Source organism: Narcine bancroftii, chromosome 4, assembly GCF_036971445.1.
Source record: "Narcine bancroftii isolate sNarBan1 chromosome 4, sNarBan1.hap1, whole genome shotgun sequence".
Lineage (NCBI taxonomy): Eukaryota > Metazoa > Chordata > Chondrichthyes > Torpediniformes > Narcinidae > Narcine > Narcine bancroftii.
The window spans coordinates 78,866,655-78,886,762 of record NC_091472.1 but is presented as its reverse complement, the minus strand read 5'-3'; the positions used below and the strand labels follow the sequence as shown (position 1 = coordinate 78,886,762).

Here is a 20,108-nt window from a genome sequence, read left to right as displayed (position 1 = left end):
AATAAAATTCACTGACATTTAAGGACAGAGCAGGGAAAAATGAAAAGGAAGAGAGAAAAGACGAAAATGGAGGGGTTGAAGCAAGAGGGAAAACAAAAGGGAGAGAAGAAAAGGGACATTAGAAGGATAAGAAAAATAGGGAATGACAAACCAGTTAGCCTGACTTCAGTTGCATAGAAAACCCGAGAACCAATAAATAAAATGGTAATTAGGACACTTAGAAAACAAGATCAGTAAAATCATTGTGGATTTATGAAACAGAAATCATGTTTGATAAATTTTGTAAAACTGGAGGTTGTAGCTTAAAGATGAGAGAACAAGAGGATATATAGGGACTTAATCCTATATGCTATAATGTAGTTTATAAATCTTGAGCTTTGATTAAGAGTAAGATTGGCACGTACTGGTGATATGGGACTAGACAAAAAACATGGGGAATAAAATTTTGGGATGTTGGAAAACTGACTTAAGGTGAAAAGCTGAATACATCTTAGAGAGCATGAGATAAAAAAATGTGGCTGTTCGGAGGGATCTAGATGTTTTTGTGCATAAATGAAAGTTAACATTTAGGCACAGCAAGTAGTTTAAAAGAGAAACAATATGTTGAACTTTCTTTCAAGAGAATTTGTGTACACGAATAAAAATGTCTTACTGAAGTTATACAGAACCCTTGTAAGATCACCTTTGGAATATGCTGATGTCTGGATTCCCCACCCAAACTTTGATAGACAAACTATTTACATTTGGATAGATTCAGTGCACAGCACCCACAATCACCATCGACAAGTTCCCTCTCATCAATCCTGCAGGTCACAACCTTAATTCTCAAATGATTTCCTTTTCGATAATCCACATCAACTCCATTCAATCCTGCAATCTAGGTACTCCAGACTAATCTCAAAGGAATGTCCTGGAAATCAAGCAGACTGTGCCTAAAAAGTGATGAGATTGGAAGATTGAACAGGTGACCCTACTGAAATTTCTGATAGGGTAGATGCAGAGCCAATGTTTCCATGAGAACAAGGTGCCAGTTTCTAAATGAGTCAGGCATTCAAAATTGAGTTTTTTTTTCTTTTTAAAAACTTTATTCATTCGTTCAAAAGACAAAAAATATGACATATACATCAATTAAACATGAATATGAACATTTTATTTTTATATATATATTAAAAAAAGAAAAAAGAGAGAAAACACCCCCCACCCTTTCAGCCAACTCTAAGGAGAGCCATAAAAAAAGAAAAAAGGATATTAAAAATTGAGTTGAGAAGAAACTTCACTCAATGGACAGTCCTTGCAATTCTCTACCAATGTGACAAGAGTATTTTCAAAGAAATAAATTTTTAGTTATTGAAATGGAATACGTCTCAGAAAGTGCCATCCTCACACATGACGTTATCGAATGGCAGATCAGACAAAGTCAAATGGATTTTTTCTCCTTTGACTTTTACAATTTCAGTCTTGCAATTGTGATATTCACCTAACTATGGCACAAAATGCACCACTGGATACAGAAAATTAATGTATCAATCTGACTTAATATTTCCTCCACTTCACAACTCTCACGATTTTTCTTCAGTGTGTTCCAGTTAGCACAATGCCTTTACAGCACCAGCGATGGGGACCAGGGTTCGAATCCTGTGCTAACTGTAAAGAGTTTGTACATTCTCCCTATCTGTGTGGGTTTTCCCTCACCGTTCAAAAATACTGGGGGTGCACATTAATTGAGTGTAAAAGTTGGGCAGCATGAAATCGTGGGCCAAAATGGCCTGTTACCATGCTATTTGCCTAAATTTAAATTTTAAAAATTTAAATCTAAAAATCACATTCCACAAAGCTGTGGTGGGAAGACCTAGCGCCCTCTGCTGTCAAGAGTTTTTTGTAGAATGAAATCCATAGCAAAATATGAAAACGAAGGCAGTAAGGGCACGAGGGATGATTTGAGCCTTTCCATTACTCTGACAAATTAATGTTTGTAGACATATCAAATATAGATTCAGTGCACAGGACATCACTTTCAAGTTGCATTTTAGTACAAAAGCACAGTGTTTTGCTTTGGAGCCACTTCTGTATTTGTCCTTTGACCTGAGTTACATTTTTAGTCACATCTATAAATTACTTCTGCATGGTATGTTACAATAGACAAGGCAGTACACGTCAGCAAATGTGGGAGAAAAAAGGGTAGTTTGAAGGAGAAAATAAAAGGTAGGGTCAAAAGGAGAGTATTGAGAATGCACATGAAAATGAGGAATGAGGTGCAAAATGAAGGTTTTGCAGGGAATGCAGAAGCCAGAGCCTCGGTCATAAGAAAGGAAGCAGAGTGGGGGACAGAAAAGCACTAGAGCAAAATGATAGTGCATCCTACATGCAGCAAAGTGCCGCATGGAAACCTGGGCCAAATATGGGAATAAATCATAAGTTCAATCAAAGATTTTGATTAAAATGGGAGAATCCCTGGGCTGAAGGTATGAATGAAGAAGTCATTAAATTAAGGATTATTACAACTTTGCCTGCAGGGCAGAGGGGGCCTTTTCTGGAGAATCAAAGGTACACAGTAGACTATACAAATGGGGAAAATTGGACACGAACAGTTCTCCAACTTAAATTCAAAGACTGAGGAATATTGGGAGGAGTCACGTGATGGAGTAGTGGCCGGTAGGGGAAAACAAAGTTCAGGAAATACAAAATATAACAAATAAAAGATAAAGTTGTAGAGAAAAGAAAGAAAATGGCACCCAAGAAGGAAAAAGTAAAAACAGGGGAAAAAAAGAAGACGCCAGAAGAGAAAGGAGAAGGCCTTACCTGCATGAAGAAACAGGGAGCCATCGTGGAGAAGAGAGCCCGTTCTCCAAGGTTGGTGATGACCCCACAGAGTCGCAACCCCCCAACCGCTGGACTACAAAAATGGCACTCTGAGCCAACAAAAGTGCGCAGTGCGCTTACTAAGGAGAAGGAGAACACCAATGGGAGAGGGGCTCAGCAGAGGAGCGGGCAAACACAATGCGACCAGCTGAGAGATGCCTGACACCAGGGCTCTCAGCTGGAAGAGGAAAGTGACAGGAAAGGAAGTGAAAGGAAAGATGAGGCAGCCCAGCAGATGAGGCAGCCCAGCAGATGAGGCAGCCCAGCAGATGAGGCAGCCCAGCAGATGAGGCAGCCCAGCAGATGAGGCAGCCCAGCAGATGAGGCAGCCCAGCAGATGAGGCAGCCCAGCAGATGAGGCAGCCCAGCAGATGAGGCAGCCCAGCAGATGAGGCAGCCCAGCAGATGAGGCAGCCCAGCAGATGAGGCAGCCCAGCAGATGAGGCAGCCCAGCAGGAGGCAGCCCAGCAAGAGGCAGCCCAGCAAGAGGCAGCCCAGCAAGAGGCAGCCCAGCAAGAGGCAGCCCAGCAAGAGGCAGCCCAGCAAGAGGCAGCCCAGCAAGAGGCAGCCCAGCAAGAGGCAGCCCAGCAAAGTGAGACAAGCAACTCATCAGGAAAGTCGGAAGAGACACAGATACAAGGAAGAGAAGACGACACAAACACAGGTAAAGACACAGAAGAAGAAGACGACAACCAAGATCTGCACAGAGAAATAGAAGGTAAAACAGATGGACAGAAAATAGATAGTTTTTTTTCAAGAACAAATGAGAGCATTAAAATAGTTGATATTAGAATTTAGTGAAATGAAAAGAAAAATGAAAAGTACAAAAGAAAAAGTGAATAGAATAGAGCTGGTCCTGACAGAAATAGGGAAAAGATCAAAAAATGTGGAAGAACGAGAAATGCCTGTAGAAATGGAAGTGAATGACTTAAGAAGAAAACTGGAAGAAAGTGATAAAAAAAGTTAAAGAGACACAAGAGTTGTTAGCTCAGAAAACTGATACGTTGGAAAATTATAGTGGGCGAAACAACATAAAAATAGTGGGCCTAAAGGAAGATGAAGAAGGGACAGATATGAAGGAATTTATAAAAGAATGGATCCCAAAGGTCCTGGGTATGACAGAAATACAGGAAGGAATGGAAATAGAAAGGGCACACAGAACACTAGCTCCGAAATCACAGACACAGCAAAATCATAGACCCATTTTAGTAAAATTTTTGAGATATACAACAAGAGAAAATATTCTGAAGCAGGCAAGGAATAAAATTAGAGAAGACAGTAAACCATTGGAATACAAGGGTCAAAAAATATTTTTTTACCCAGACATAAGTTTTGAACTCTTAAAGAAGAGGAAGGAGTTTAATACAGCAAAATCGATCCTATGGAAAAAAGGTTATAAATTTATGTTAAGACATCCAGCTGTGCTTAAAATATTTATCCCTGGGGAGCAAAGCAGACTGTTCTCGGATATAGAGGAAGCACAAGAATTTGCAGAATGCCTGCAGGACAGAAGGAGAGATGAAGAGATGTAACAAGAATGAAGAATGGCGATAAAATATATATAAAGATGTAAAAATAATGTATATGTAAGAACTAAAGAAGGGAAAGAGAAGGGAAGAAAGGAAGTAAGGGAAAAAAAGGGTGAACTTTGTTATATGTGTAAAAAAAGTCTTCTGGGGGAGTTGGGTGGGAGACAATAACTGTCACTGCGAAATCAGTTGACGCTTGCGAGCGGGTTCGCAATCCAAAAGGAGAGGGATAAGGGGCAACTCAGAGGGGGGGGAAGGGACATTTGGAGCCAAGGGAATATTGGATGTGGGAGTTGTTGAAGTATTTTATGTTTTAAATGTGTTATCATACATTGAGTTTAAAAAGGGAAAACAGATGAAAATGGGGAAAAGGGTGGTGAGGAAGTGGAAATGAGGTGTAAACAGGATATGAGATGGCCATGTTGAATTATATGACTATGAATATTAATGGAATACACAACCAAATTAAACAGAAGAGGTTATTAAATTTACTGAAAAAAGAAAAAACAGACATAGCATTTGTGCAGGAAGCACATCTAACTGAAATGGAACATAATAAATTAAAGAGAGACTGGGTAGGGCACGTAACAGCAGCATCATATTATTCAAAAGCTAGAGGTGTAGCTATATTAATTAATAAAAATGTACCAATCAAAATAGAGGAGGAAATAATAAATCCAGCAGGGAGGTATGTAATGATAAAGTGTCAGATATATTCAGAATTTTGGAATTTGTTCAATATATATGCACCCAATAAAGAGGATCAAAAGTTTAGGCAAGATATTTTTTTTGAAGATTGTAGATACGCAAGGAAATATATCGGTAGGAGGGGATTTTAAGCTTAATTTGGATCCAATGTTGGATGAAACTGGACAAAAGACTAGCAAAAAGAATAAAGTGGCCAAATTTATGGTTAAATCAATGCAGGAAATGAAACTTATGGATATATGGAGGAGGCAGCGCCCAAGAGAAGGAATACTCATTCGAGTAGGCATAAAACATACTCAAGGATTGATATGTTTTTGTTGTTGGCCCATATTCAAGGGAGAGTTAGGAAAACTGAATATAAAGCTAGATTGCTACCTGATCATTCACCCCTGTTATTAGCAATAGAACTGGAGGACATACCACCAAGAACATATAGATAGAGGTTAAACTCCATGCTACTTAAAAGGGAGGAATTTAGAGAGTTTATTGAATGTCAAATTAAAACATATTTTGTAATAGACACAGGATCAGTGAAAGACAAATTTATACTATGGGACACAATGAATGCCTTCATTAGAGGGCAGATAATAAGTTATGTAACTAAGATGAAAAAGGACTACAATCAGGAAATAGAACAGTTGGAAAGGGAGATAGTAAGTACAGAAAAGGAACTAGCAAAAAGGGATGATATAACAAAAAGAGAATTGGCGGACAAAAAAATAAAATACGAAACATTACAAACATACAAGGTGGAGAAGAACATAATGAAAATAAAGCAAAAGTATTATGAACTAGGAGAAAAAACACAAAATATTAGCCTGGCAACTTAAAACAGAACAAGCTAAAAGAACTGTATTGGCATCAAGGAAAAAGGACAAACAAATTACATATAATCCAATGGAGATTAATGAGAACTTTAAGGAATTTTATGAACAATTATACCAAACTGAGAAAGAAGGGGAAAGATGATAAAATAGAAGAGTTTTTAGCTAAAATTGAACTGCCGAAATTGCAAGAAGAGGAACAGAACAAACTGATAAAACCATTTGAAATAGAGGAAGTACAGGATATATTAAAAAAGCTGCAGAACAATAAAACGCCTGGAGAGGATGGATTCCCAATAGAATTCTATAAAACATTTAAAGAGTTATTAATTCCTCCTCTCCTGGAAGTAATGAACCAAATAGAAGAAACACAAAACTTTCCAGATTCATGCAAGACAGCAATAACTACAGTGATACCAAAGACGGGGAAGGATCCACTAACACCAGCATCATATAGACCAATATCTCTATTTAATTCAGATTATAAGATAATAGCAAAATTATTAGCAAACAGATTGGCCGATTGTGTACCAAAAATAGTAAAACAAGATCAAACTGGATTTATTAAGACGAACAGCAGATAATGTCTGTAAATTTAATTTAATTCATGCGGTTCAAGGAAATAAGATGCCAACAGTGGCTGTTGCTTTAGACGCAGAAAAAGCCTTTGACAGGGTAGAAAGGAATTATTTATTCAAAGTATTACAGAGGCTCAATCTACCAGAAAAATATATTAATTGGATTAAAGCATTATATAATAGACCATTGGCGAAGGTATCAGTAAATGGATATGTATCGAACCAATTTAAATTAAGGAGATCAACTAGGCAGGGATATCCATTATCTCCCTCACTGTTCGCTTTAGCAATAGAACCATTGGCAGAACTGATAAGAACAGAAAATAAAATAAAAGGGATAAAAATAAAGGAGAAGGCGTATAAAATCAGTTTATTTGCAAATGACATCATAGTATACTTAAAAGAACCAGAAATATCAATAAAAGAACTACATAAGAAATTGGAGTATGGAGAAATATCAGGGTACAAGATCAACGCAAATAAAAGTGAAGTGATCCCAATGAGTAATGCAGATTATACAGAATTTTAAAAAGTATCACCATTTAAATGGCAAACACAAGCAATCCGATACCTAGCTATTAGGTTAGATAATAATTTAAGCCACTTGTACAAATTAAATTATCAGCCACTAATAAAGAAATTGCAGGAAGACTTAGAACAATGGAAAGAATTACCACTAACGTTGATAGGGAGGGTAAATTGTATTAAAATAAATGTCTTCCCAAGGATACAATACTTATTTCAATGTTTACCAATTCCCTTAACAGAGAAATTCTTTAATGAACTAAAAATAAGGAAATTTTTGTGGAAAGGGGGGAAACCGCAGATAGCGTTAGATAAATTAACAAAGAGATAAAACCAAGATGGTTTGCAGTTACCAAACTTTAAAAATTATTATAAAGCAACACAATTAAGGCATTTATCAGATTTTTATCAGACAAGGGAAAAAACAGATTGGACTAAGAGCTTGAGGGGAGAAGGTACCGGAACATATACTTTATAAGTGGGATGAAAAGCTGGTACAATATAAAAGCTCACCAGTATTGCATCATTTACTCAATATATGGAAGAAGATTCACTTAAGAAAGGATAAAACAAATTACCAAATACCAAAATTATTATTGACGCAATGAAGAGGATCAAAAGTTTATGCAAGATACTTTTATCAGCTAATCCCTTTTACAATAGATAACCTTTCCTTTAGAGAATGGGAGAGAAAAGGAATTAAAAGAATAGAAAATTGTTTTTTGGGAAATAATTTATTAACATTTGAAGAAATGAAGTACAAATATGGAATAACTCATGGGGTACAGTGTTTGCATATCATCAACTGAAAGCTTACTTAAAGGATAAAATGGGAAACAGACTGAGATTACCAGAAGGAAGCAGCTTTGAATGTGATTACAGACACAATGATAATTAAAAGATTTATAACGAACATATACATCAAGCTGCAAGATAAGGAAAATGATGAAATAAGCTATAAACCCAAACAAAAGTGGGAAAAGGATTTAAACATAAAGATAAAAAATGAAACATGGGAAAAGTTATGTTTTGGAACTATGAAGAATAAACACAAGGATATGCATGATACAGTATAATTGGTTACACAGGTTATATATCACACTCCAAAAGTTTAAGAAAATGGGATCCAACATCATCAGATAGATATTTTCGCTGTAAGAAGGAAATGGGAACAGTACATGCAATTTGGGCATGTGAGAAAGTGAAAAAGTTTTGGGAAGATCTAAATCAGATATTAAATAAAATCACAAAAAAAATAACAAAAAATCCAGAGATCTTTCTTCTAAGTCAGTGGCTCCCAACCTTTTTCTTTCAACTCACATACCATTTTAAGTATTCTCTATGTCATTGGTGCTCTGTGATTAGTAAAGGATTGCTTAAGGTGGTATGTGAGTGGGAAGGGAAGGTTGAGAATCACTGCTCAAGACCCAATTGTTACTGAAATATTTTGCCTGGGAAAAATTGTCATTGGCCCATTTTCTTTGGAATTATGAAACCGTGCACATAACAAGTCAATTATGCACGATTAAAATAGTGGTTTTCAAATTTATTTCTTTCCACCACATCCCACCTTATGCAATCCCTTACTAGTCACAAAGCACCTATGGCATAGGGAATACTTAAAGTGGTATGTGAGTTGGAAGAAAAAGGTTGGGAACCACTGTTCTAAGTAATACAAGTAGTAAGGAATTAGGCCTCAAATTGGAGGAAGTGCAAAAAAGATTTATTATGATAGCCTTAGCTGTAGCAGAAAAATGTATAATGTCAACTTGGAAATCAGAAGAGAGCCTGAGAATACAGCAATGGTACATGGAAATGAATAAATGTATTCCATTGGAAAAAATAACATATAATTTAAAAAATAAAGTCACATTATTTGAACAAATTTGGGAACTGCACATGGAACAGAGAGGGCTTGCCTCGGACCTCCATCCCCTAAAATGAAAAGACAAAATGGGAGGGAAGGGAGGGGGGAGGGAAGGGAGGGGGGAGGGAAGGGAGGGGGGAAAAAAAGGGGAGAAAATGCCATTGTGTATATTTAAGAGGGAAATGTTTGTATGTATTTTGATTGATATGGTTCACAGTGTGAAAAATAAAAAAAATACTAAAAAAGACAGGAATATTAAAGGACATCAAGGCATCCTCCTTCTCTAAACTTAGTGAAATTTGTAGCAGTTAGAAACTTACAGAAAGCTTCTCAACGTCTCCTTTCAATACACGCTCAAGGTAGAGTTGTTTCAGCTCACGTTCCAGGCGAGAAGGTAAACCAGGGTACATGGTGGATCCACCTGAGAGGACAATGTGCTTATAGAATTCTGATCTGGGAAAGAATTGCACAGGCCAATGAATTAGAACTGGGAATATTTTCTTGCTCTGAACCAATAGCTTTGGTAGCTAGAGTTATAATATTACACAAAATATATAGCAGATAGCAGGTGCAACATAATGTACTCAAGAGAAAATACAGGGCACTAACAGATGCATGTATCTGGAAATTAATAATTGTGACACAGATTCAATGGACCTAAATGCACCTTGCCCACATACCTGGTATCAATATCTGCAGCCTGGATGGTATTGAAAAGCAACTCAGCAACACCAACACCCTCCACATTTATGAGGTGAGGCTGAAATAGGGCCTCTGCTGCTTCAAAACGCTCCCCTCCGACTTTTATAACTCTGCCATCTGGAAGCTGAAGAATTGTTGCTTTAAAATTTTAAATCCAGCAATAGAGTACACACAGACATCTAAAAAGATGAACCAACTACTCTTCAGATACAGCCGGATACAAGATCTGAGTATTATCACATTTCAATAGATCAAAAACTCGTGCTGAATAGGTCAAGTAGGGAGTTTCCCTTTACCCATACAAGTTCAGAACCCAAATGGCAAGGTAACAGGATAGTAAAAATTGAAGGTACTGGTAGAAAACAGGTTGAATCAGGCCTAGGCACATTGCCACCCACCCCAAGTTTGCACAAGGTGCTTTACAGTCTCCATATCAATGAGCTCTTTACTTGGGTAACAACTGGATCACCTACTCATCCATATCCTCATCCAAATCAATGCTTACAAGAGTGGGGATGGAGTTAGAAAACTGTGGGCATCTCTACTCAAAGGTAGCAAACACCGTCAACCAAATTAGATCAAAGAACTCTCGATCTGTACAACAAAGTAACTACCGTGCAAGAAATCAAACAATTTATTGAAAAAAAGTTAGTATGGTGGTTTGTTAACTTGGCAATGCCACAGGACAAAGTCCTGCTCCTGTCTTCAAATTAAATTGATGAACTATACTGGCTTTGCTGCCTTTAATAATCCAGAGGGATGTGATACCACACAGGAGGGACAGGATATGCAAATAATATATCCGTGGGCACAAAAAAGATATTTGCTACATCGCAGTGAGCAGCTTAGCTCCTGCCTCTGGTTCATTCTGAACTGGACATGAAAAACATAAGATCTATTAAAAAAAAAAGATGATCTGTAGAAATAAAGAAAGTCAAATGTGGACAAAAAATTCCAGAGTGGAGAAAGAGCAAGGTGAAATAGAAGGAGAAATATTAAATACAAAATGTAGGAAAAAGGAGCTTTTGGATAAATATCCCAGGTGAAAGAAGAGTCTGATGTGGATGGATGGGTTAAGTATTCAGTCACAGGTGTCACAGTCATCAACTATGGTACAGACTCTCGGAGACAGATACATTATATAGAAATTCCATAGCTGAAGCAAGTGGACTACACACCGTGTAAGATTCCACTAAAACAGTGGTTTCCAGTGCTAGTTTCTGTTCCTGCTCAATGTTGTATCCCACATAACACAGCTTTTCCTTCATCATGCGGACAGTTTCAAAGTCAGCCGAGTGGTTGAAGGCATATCCCCGCAGCAGGAGTAACTGAAAAATTACAAATACATTAATGGAGACACAAGACTGATGATCAAATGTAGCAACTCCAAAACCAAGTTATAACGGACTCACCAAACAAGAGATCCTACACTCAACATGAAGGAACTGTAATCAAATACTAACCATACTTTACATTTAGAATGGGATTAAGATGGTAAACAAAAGTGTCCATCAGGAAGACCAACAAAACTGGAAACCTGGCCCCATTTCAATTTCCAATTTTGAGAAAATTTCACAATTCAGTAAAATCCACATTATCTGGAAATTTAGCCAAGTGGCAAAAAAAATTGTAGAAAATAGTAGGTTAAAAAAAGTACAGAAGTTTACAAATGGTGCCCCCTCGATGCCACTTCACCGATCAGGGAATATGCAATCTCAAGCAAATGGAAAATTAATTTATCCAACGTCTACCAATCCCCATAGGTGCCAGATACCACAGGGTTTTACTGTTATTAATAGCACAAGGTGAATTGTAATGAAATTAGGATAGCTATCAACCAAAATTTTCCCAATGAAAGGAGTGCCTTTGCTCAACCATTTACAATACCATTCAATGATTTTAATACTGATTATTTGAGATTTATTAATCTCAAGTGAACGCGGGATGAGTGTGCCATTCTTGTTTGTGATGGAGATGACCAAGGGGGCAAACATTGATCAAAAATAATAGAAAACACCTTCTGTTCTTCTTCCAAAAAGCAAAATTGCCTTTGAACCAAGGGATTTAAGCATTTACTTCATATCAAGATAACCTTTTCCAATTCCAACATTAGGCTTGAATCCATAATCTCAGACGTCAAAAATAGTCAGGCGACTATAAAGTGGTTGAACACAGTCACACCTATTACTAACATAAGGAATATATCCTGAAGTATTCTAATGCCCATTCTTTTCTTAAATCAATTCCTTTTCCTTTGTCATTTGTTGCCAAATTCAGCATAAAACAGGCCCTTCAGCCCAAGCATTTGTATCAAACATATCCCAGTCAAACTAAATCTCTGCTGCTTGTACTTGATAGATATCCCTCCATTTCCAATGCTATTATTGTATCTCCTGGCAGACTCTTCCAGTCACCACCATTTCTGTGTAAAATATTTGTTATGCACATTTCCTTTAAACTTCTTTCCCCTCACCTTAAATGTGACACTTTTACCCCAGCAGAATTATTTAATTGTCCACCCTACCAATATCTCATTACCAATATCTCATTAACAATACCATATACACATCTATCAGGCCACTCTTCAGCCTCCTACACTCCAAAGAACACAATTCTGGTTTGTACAATCTCTCTCTATAACTCATACCCTCTAACCCAAGCAACATCCTGTCAAAATTAGGCAACGATTACAATTTATTGTTATGTTGAGATCAGGAACTTAAGCCACAACATGATTTCTGGTACAGCAAAATCCCCAGTATTCGGCACCTACAGGGATTGCAGATGCCGCATGTGAATTTTCCGATTGCCTGAGAGACGCTCACAAAAATCTAACTAATATACCTGTATTAAGAATAGAGTTTAAAAGACAAAATATAGTGCAAAATGTAAAGTAATTTGAAAAAAAATCAGTCCGTATTTATGTAAAGTTCACTTTAATCAGTTATTTCCCATAACTCACAAAATTTAAATTCAAACCCCGGTCGCTCGCACTGTAACAGCACAGCGCTAACCATGCTGCCATCATAATTAACTCCCCCCCCCCCCCCACCCCCTCCAAGTTTACAGATAAAGCTTTACTAATAAATCTAATACAAATATACATAAAGACTCTTACTAGGCAGGGATAGGGAGACACTTTGAGAGAGTTGCCCAAGTGGTGAGCAGCACCAGCTGGGTCTTGATTCTGGTTGCCACCATTTTACTCAAACGAAACTCTTCAAACTTTGTTCAAATGATTGCTGCAGGCGGGGCATGATCAGGGAACTCTACTTGTTTAATGTTTGCATTGATCTTCACCAAGAGATTGTGTGTTGCTTCGGAGAAATTTAAACTTTAATTTTTTTTAAATTCTTATTTTAATTTTATTTATGTCCTCAATTTTTATTGCCAGTTGCATGAATTCTGGATACTGGGGATTTTTTTTTAAACTGTACTTTGATTCAGCCAACAAGAACATTATCCATTTTCGTACTTCGGTTGAACACAGAATGTGGATGAATGGAAAAAGACATAGCAACGGGATCCTCTGCTCTCTGAAGCTCATTTCCCATATTCATCTGAAAGCAGTCTGTGGGTTGATCATTTAATAGAGATAATGCAATTGAGGAACAACTGTGCTAAAATGTCTTTTTTTTTTAAAAAAGGCATTGTTTCCTATTTACTAGTGTCTTTTCAGCTGAGATCTCTTTGTGGATGGTTACAATACATGCTTAAACAGGAAATGGTTTTTGAAGTTTCATTATTACAGCAATGCCACTTGACCAAACCAAACACATTGATCCTAAAATATTACAACAGCTCAGCAATGCTCGACAATTGAAGTTGCATTTGAAGTCAATTACACAGTTGATAGGTTTCCAAGGTCATTGCTTTTAAGTAGTATCAATGCAACAAAATGTAGGGTAGTTAATGATGGCAATAATAACAAGGTTTTTAAAGCAGTTCTTTTTTTCTCCCATACCCTCTGCCAAGGCACTGGTCCCCAGAAAAGCAGAATCTTCAAGAAGTAAATGTGGCATTGCTGCAATCCCATTGGTTGTCACCAGGTGGCGCTGCAGCATCACCTGGTGGTGGAACCTGCAAGTACAGATGCTGCTGCTCAAAGAAACCAATGCCAAACACCAGAATGTAAAGTGGAATTTTAAACATGTGTGACTTTATGCCTAGGTGAAGAAATTACGACAGCAACCAGTTGTTGGGAACTACACTCTACACCAAACTAAAAATGGGCCTAGATCTACTTGCAACCATAACCATCCGGAAATGTTTCAGAGATTTTAGATTAGGAGAGGTTGAAAGCACTGCAAAAGGCAAGAGAAAGTTAAGATTTCCATAGTGGAGCTCACCAACACAGGATATGTATGGCCCAGGTGAGAATCAGCTCAAGGTCTCAGACAAATAACACAAATGTTCATGCTTTCCTTCATTGCTTGGGGCATTGAATTTAAACGTCGGCAACTAATGTTGCTAAGTGAGACTTAATTTAGGTTAGGCTTTAGTTTTGTGGCAACAAACTTGCAAATGTGGTCTGCTCTTTTGCATTTGCAAATCTAAAAAGCTGAATACTTAAATCACCAAGTCATTGTTATCTGGTTACACGGCCTTTACCAGTGCTTATCAGTAAAAAAAAAATGCGGTCCTGGTTGCCACAGTTTAAGAAGGATGTAGAGGCTCTGAAGATGCTCACCAGGATGTTGTCTAGATGGGAAGGTATTAGACAGTAGGAGCAGTTGGACTTTTATGGTTAAATCAGTTTTAAAAGGGAAGGAAAGTAATCTGCAGGGGTTAAGGGAAATTCAGGGAACAACACTGCCTAAACTGGTTGACAAAGATCTGACACAGAATAGTTGGGGCAAATGGTTTTCTTCTATGCAGTGCTTTCCCCAATGTGAAAATGGCTTGGAGAGAGTTTAAAGGGTGGTATTTGATTGTGACAGGGTTATTGCTGCACATTTCATGCACACAACGTCACCCAAGCGGAGAAATCAATTTAACTGTTCGAGAAATCTGCCATTTAGTTTTAACTGACAATTTCCTTGAAGCACCTGGTAAAGGTCCTTCTCATCCAGTGTCAATGATTTGGTGATTTGAGCATCTCACATAAATTTGCAAATGAGCAGACGACATTTCCAAGTTTGTTACAATAAGTACCCAAGATATAAAATGCAGAAGAAACCTTCCATCCTGAAAGCAAGGAATATGGAACTAGTTTCCACAGTCACTTGGGTAGAAACGAGGACAAGCTCAAGAAATATGAAAGAAAGGAGGTAATGTAATAGCGTCAAGTTTATCGTCATCTGATTGTACAAGTTGATGAAACAGCGTTCTCTGACACATGCAGACACAAACAGAAATACACACATACAAACAAATAACAAGTATTATATCTATAAAAATAAATAAGTAAAATGTTTTGTACAAATAAGAGTCTTGGATGGTTAGTGCGAGCAGTTCCTTTGGTCGTTCAGCATTCTCACTGCCCGTGGCAAGAAGCCGTTGCTCAACCTGGTGGTGCTGGATCTTTTCCCTGACGGAAGCAGCTGAAAGATGCTGTGTGCAGTTGGAAGGGGTCCTCAATGATTTTGTGCACTCTCTTCAGACAACAATCCTGGGAGGTCATGTCAATGGGGTGGGGGGGGGGGGGGGGGGTCCACAACCATCTTCATCTTGTACACATTCAGATTCAGGTTCAGGTTTTTACTCACACCATTTTCACCTCTTCTCTGTAGTGCGACTCATTATTGCCGCTAATGAGGTCAATTGATGATAACGTTGCAATGGAGGCTTAAATGGAGTGTGAACATTGTTAAACCAAAAGATTGATTTATCTCTGTTGCCAATTTTATGCAACTTCTAGTGATAAACTCACCATATAAACCAACTCCCAGCTGTTTCATACAAGATTTGAAACTTCATGCAGGCAAAATTGAAAGAGCCTTCAAATGTTTACAGCAACTAAAAAGCAAAACCTCTCACAATTTAACACTTGCATTGAATAGAATGGACTGTTAATTCTCTTAATAAAGAGAGAATGAACATGTCGGCATTACTCATCTCAAACATTTCAGAATCCCCAAGCACCTTTTTCAACTCAGGCATACAAGCTTCATGAAGACATTCTGGCTGTTAGGTTAAATGACCAATAAATCACACTTATCAGATGGATTTGTGGATATCAAAGTGGAGTTCACAGGCATGGAAGAGAGAAGGGGTTACTGAGAAAAAAAGTGAGGCAAGAGGACTGAAGGGACTGCTCAGACAGTCGGCACAAACAAATCTCACTTTTGTTATTTAACCAGAATTATATCAGAAGCATTGGGCTCGGATCATCAACTTCTATTTGAAACCATAATCTTCAGAGATGTGATAGACATTTGATATACATTTAAGACTGAGTGATGGTCAATTTCTTCTGTATTAATCCTAGAGAGCTTGCAAAAAGGACAAATAAGGATAGAATACAAGGCTATTTAACTTTCATCAAACAATGCAACCAAACTCTATTACCTTAATGAGGTATCGGGTGATGTCCCTGCCAGCAATATCAAGTCTTCGCGTTAGATGTGGCAATGAAAATCCTTCATAGACAGGGCAAATATGTGTCACACCATCACCCGAGTCCACAACCACACCAGTTAGCAAACCTGGAAGAAAGAAGGAGCCTGAGAATGACTGAGAAAGACATTACATTAATACAAATAAATGCTTCAGGAAGTGCATGAGTTTATTTAAGAATTTATAAAGAGGGATAAACTCGAGTTGTGAGTTACTAATCAGCCATGATCCCAATTAGACAAATTAGTGGATGAAATGATTTACCATTCTCTTGTTTTTAATCTCTTATTTTGGTATGTTAGGCTAACAATCTGGTAGAAGCTTAAAATTGCCATTGGTACCCACAGAATAGGGTGTGCAGATATGGCTATTGAAAAACATGCCCCATTCATGTGCAAGAGCTTTTGTGCAATTGCTTCTTTGATCAACTAAACATCCTGCAAATGGAACTCCTACCCAAGAATCCAAAGTCGCTCACTCTCCAATAGATTTCACTTGCTTCAGAATTTAAACAACATTGCCATCGGTTTTTTTTAGAAACCAACGACTACAACGCTCTCATCTTCTACTGCATCCCAACCAAACTCAAGCCAGTTGTAGAACATTAATTCACTTTGCACCCAAGCTGCTCCAATTTCACAACTCCAAATAACTTTTGCTTTTGGGGCAGGGCAGATGGCGTACAAGTTAGCACAATGCCTTCACAGCGCCAACAATCGGGACTGGGGTTCGAATCCTGTGCTGTAAGGAGTTGATACATCCTCCCCTTGTCTGCTTGGGTTTTTTCTGGGAGCTCCAGTTTCCTCCCACCATTCGAAATGTACCAGAGGCGTAGGATAATTGGATGTGCATTGGGTGACATGGACTTGAGGGGCAAAATGGTTTGCTACCATGGTGCCTGTACAAATTACTTTTTTAAAATTAATTTTAAATTTAAACCTGATCATTTGAAACAATAATATCCAGTGACCCATCTCCAAGCTGATTAGTCCCCTCGATTAAGATTAATTCGCAGCAAAAGTCTCACCCCACTTTTGCCGCAGCAGGACTATTTACTTGTTAGTAGATTCATACTCTAGTTCTCATTTAAGAGTTGATAAATTTATTCTTTTCCAAATCTTAGATCTTTTTGCTAATGTACTCTTCCTCCACATCACCCTGTAATACGTGCAATTATTACCCAAACCTCTCATCCAGTCTGGTGGCCCCTCCTGATCCAGAGCCCGATTCGCATTTTGCTTCCACATGCCTGTAGCATGAGGAATTTTTACATCATTGAGTTCTTTTATTTGCCAATGTTAAATTTAATTTCATTTCTGTGCAAACTGAAAACCATTCATCCAGTTTATCTTGTAGTCTGTCAGACAGCCAATCATGAAGAGATCAGAAGCAACACAAAAGGCTGCCAACTCAGGGTTCTCGAAAGGGCAATAGAGCCTGATCTCTGTTGGCTCTGTTTTCCTGAAAGTTTCTCATCCTGTCAAACTCAATTGACCACGTCTCAAATATTAGCCATTCTCCACATACTCCGCTAGATTTTGTCAATAATTAAAAATATTTGATTATCCAAGGGAGCCCTTTTCCTTTTATCAAATTCTTGAAAAATAGAAATCTACATTAGAACATTTCTTAACCCCCCCCCCCCCATTCCAAGGACTTAAGTTTTCCAAGCTCAATCCAATGCCATTTTTCAACAATAGTTAGACCTTTATTATACATTAATATGTCCTTCTTTCACACTGTACATGATTCCAAGTTAAACTTAAAGGATGTCACACTCCCACTGTCACATTTACCAAGGAATACCAAAGCAAACCTACAAATCTCCCACAAAAGAAATCCAGAATACAACTTTTCAAATAGCAATTTGATGATATGAGACTAAATTCTGGACAGATAATTCAGAAGTTAGATCTTCTATCATGCTAGTTTTCAATTTACAAATTTAATTTTAGAATTTTAAGCTATAATCAGAGGAGTACATACCTTGCGCATACAATGTCAGCACAGCCTGAATGGCAATGTACACACCATTAAATTGGTACGTTTCAAACATTACCTGAAACAAATATAAAAAATCTATACGTGAGCTTGTTTGATCTTTATATGTTAAACAAAATCATTATTTTATACCCACATGCAGGTAGATCCTTTTATTCTATTTGCTCAATTTTAACTGTCTCAAGTCGTACAGGTTGAATGAATGATAAAGGATTGATTTCAGAGCAAGGTTGGAAAAATGGAAAATTAGTTCCAGACGAGTTACTCCAACTACAGAGATGAAGTGAAAGGTGCAAGATTCAATAAATGGTCAACAATACAAAGATTTCAGAACAAGGCAACAAGAATTCTAAATAAAGAATATCACTAAACTCTTGCGCACGGCCCTCATCTACAAACAGGGTTTTCAACTAAGATGCTTCGCTGCCTTGGACAAAAGCCCTATCACTATTTGGATCATTCAGCAGAGAATCAGTCCATTTGTCTCAAACATGTCCATCAGGCAAGTTCCCTCTCATCCAGCCTTGCAGTCTTCACATCAAGGACAACTTCCATGTTGTACAATTCTATCATCCTACCCAAAGGGACATCCTTAGATGTCCAGTAGTTCAAACATGGGCAGTGATGAGGCTCAGAGTCACAGACTTATCCCATTACAATCTGAACTCATGACCATGCATATCCCTCACTCAAACCATATCCAAAAGTCCTGGGGATTAACCACATTTCAGCAAGGAATGCAAAAGAGCACACAAGGAGTTAACACCTTATAAAAAAAATAAGTTGCCACATGAATCGGACTGTTGAAACACTAGTCTATAAGTAAGATACACAGCAAAAGCAAGGTGCATACAGCCAAGTGATCCCACAACTAATGGCTCAGATCAGTTTTGAGCCTTCCCATATTCGGTTGTGAAAAATTCAATGGTTACTGGAAAAAGGCTTTCAGACCATTTCCTTCCCACAAATTTCCCAAAGGACAAAGCCCAAATAAAACAAATGGATTCACGGCAACCATCTTATTTAAAATCATCTTGATTTTCTCCTGGCATCCCTAACAAAGCCAATTCAATGCATTTCACACAATATCCAAAAACAGGTGCAAACACAGACATAGTTAATTCTGGCCATGACCAACCTCTTGAAGCATTTAATCAAAGCAGATGCAAGTGCTACCGGGCGATTGTCGAGGTACTATCTTGGCTGTGGTCCTGAGGACTGTGATCCAGAATCAATCCTGGCTCAAGCAAATGCACGGTTGGGTCAGAACAGGGAAAGAAATTGCTGCCAACGACTGCATCGTATTAAACCACATTGCCATTAAAATAAACCACCCCATGACGAAGTGAAGCAAGATTAAGTCAAAAGGTTAATAGTTGCCGCACACAAGATCCAACAATAATGTTTCAATATCTATTTATCATGTAGTTCTATCTTTTCTCTCTCTTCTAATTTTAGAAGTTCAACAAATATTCTTCCATTTCATTCTCATCTCCTAGTAATTCTGATTTCTATAATTTCATGCAATAATGTCTAAAGATGTCAATGATTTCCTTTTGATTATACGCTCGAGTCTGTTTTTAAAATCGAGTTTATCATTCTTAATGATTACTCTGCTTTAATTTGCCAAGACTTTATGTGCCCATTCACCTAACTCATATTATTTAGTTTTATTTAGCTTTTTTTCTGTTCTATATGTTTGTATTGTATATCTTAGCTTTTTATTCACTAGTCTATATTCTTCTCATAGTCCTGTTTTTCAATTTTTTTTCTAATTCTATAATATCTTTCTCCAAACTGTTTAGTTCTACCATATATTCTCTCTTAATGTTCTTTATTAGGATATAATTTGTCTGCTCAAATATGCTTTTGTACACTGTGTATATTCAAGAGGGAAATGTTTGTGTGTATTTTGGTCAGTATGGTTCATAGTGTAAAAAATTTAAAAAAATTTTTT

The 20,108-nt window shown here is 37.6% G+C and overlaps 1 protein-coding gene across 3 annotated transcripts in view; it reads right to left on the bottom strand.

Moving 5' to 3' along the window:
- The window catches only part of LOC138760731 (actin-related protein 2), a 101,494-nt gene that overhangs the window by 3,279 nt on the left and 78,107 nt on the right, over window positions 1-20,108 (bottom strand). For all 3 annotated transcript variants that reach the window (XM_069931750.1, XM_069931749.1, XM_069931748.1), the window contains exons 4-8: window positions 18,137-18,209; window positions 16,103-16,239; window positions 10,771-10,920; window positions 9,571-9,716; window positions 9,211-9,343 (exon numbers count right to left, since the gene is read on the bottom strand). In XM_069931750.1, coding sequence (XP_069787851.1) covers window positions 9,211-9,343; window positions 9,571-9,716; window positions 10,771-10,920; window positions 16,103-16,239; window positions 18,137-18,209 — 639 coding nt within the window. The remainder of the gene's footprint in view (window positions 1-9,210; window positions 9,344-9,570; window positions 9,717-10,770; window positions 10,921-16,102; window positions 16,240-18,136; window positions 18,210-20,108) is intronic.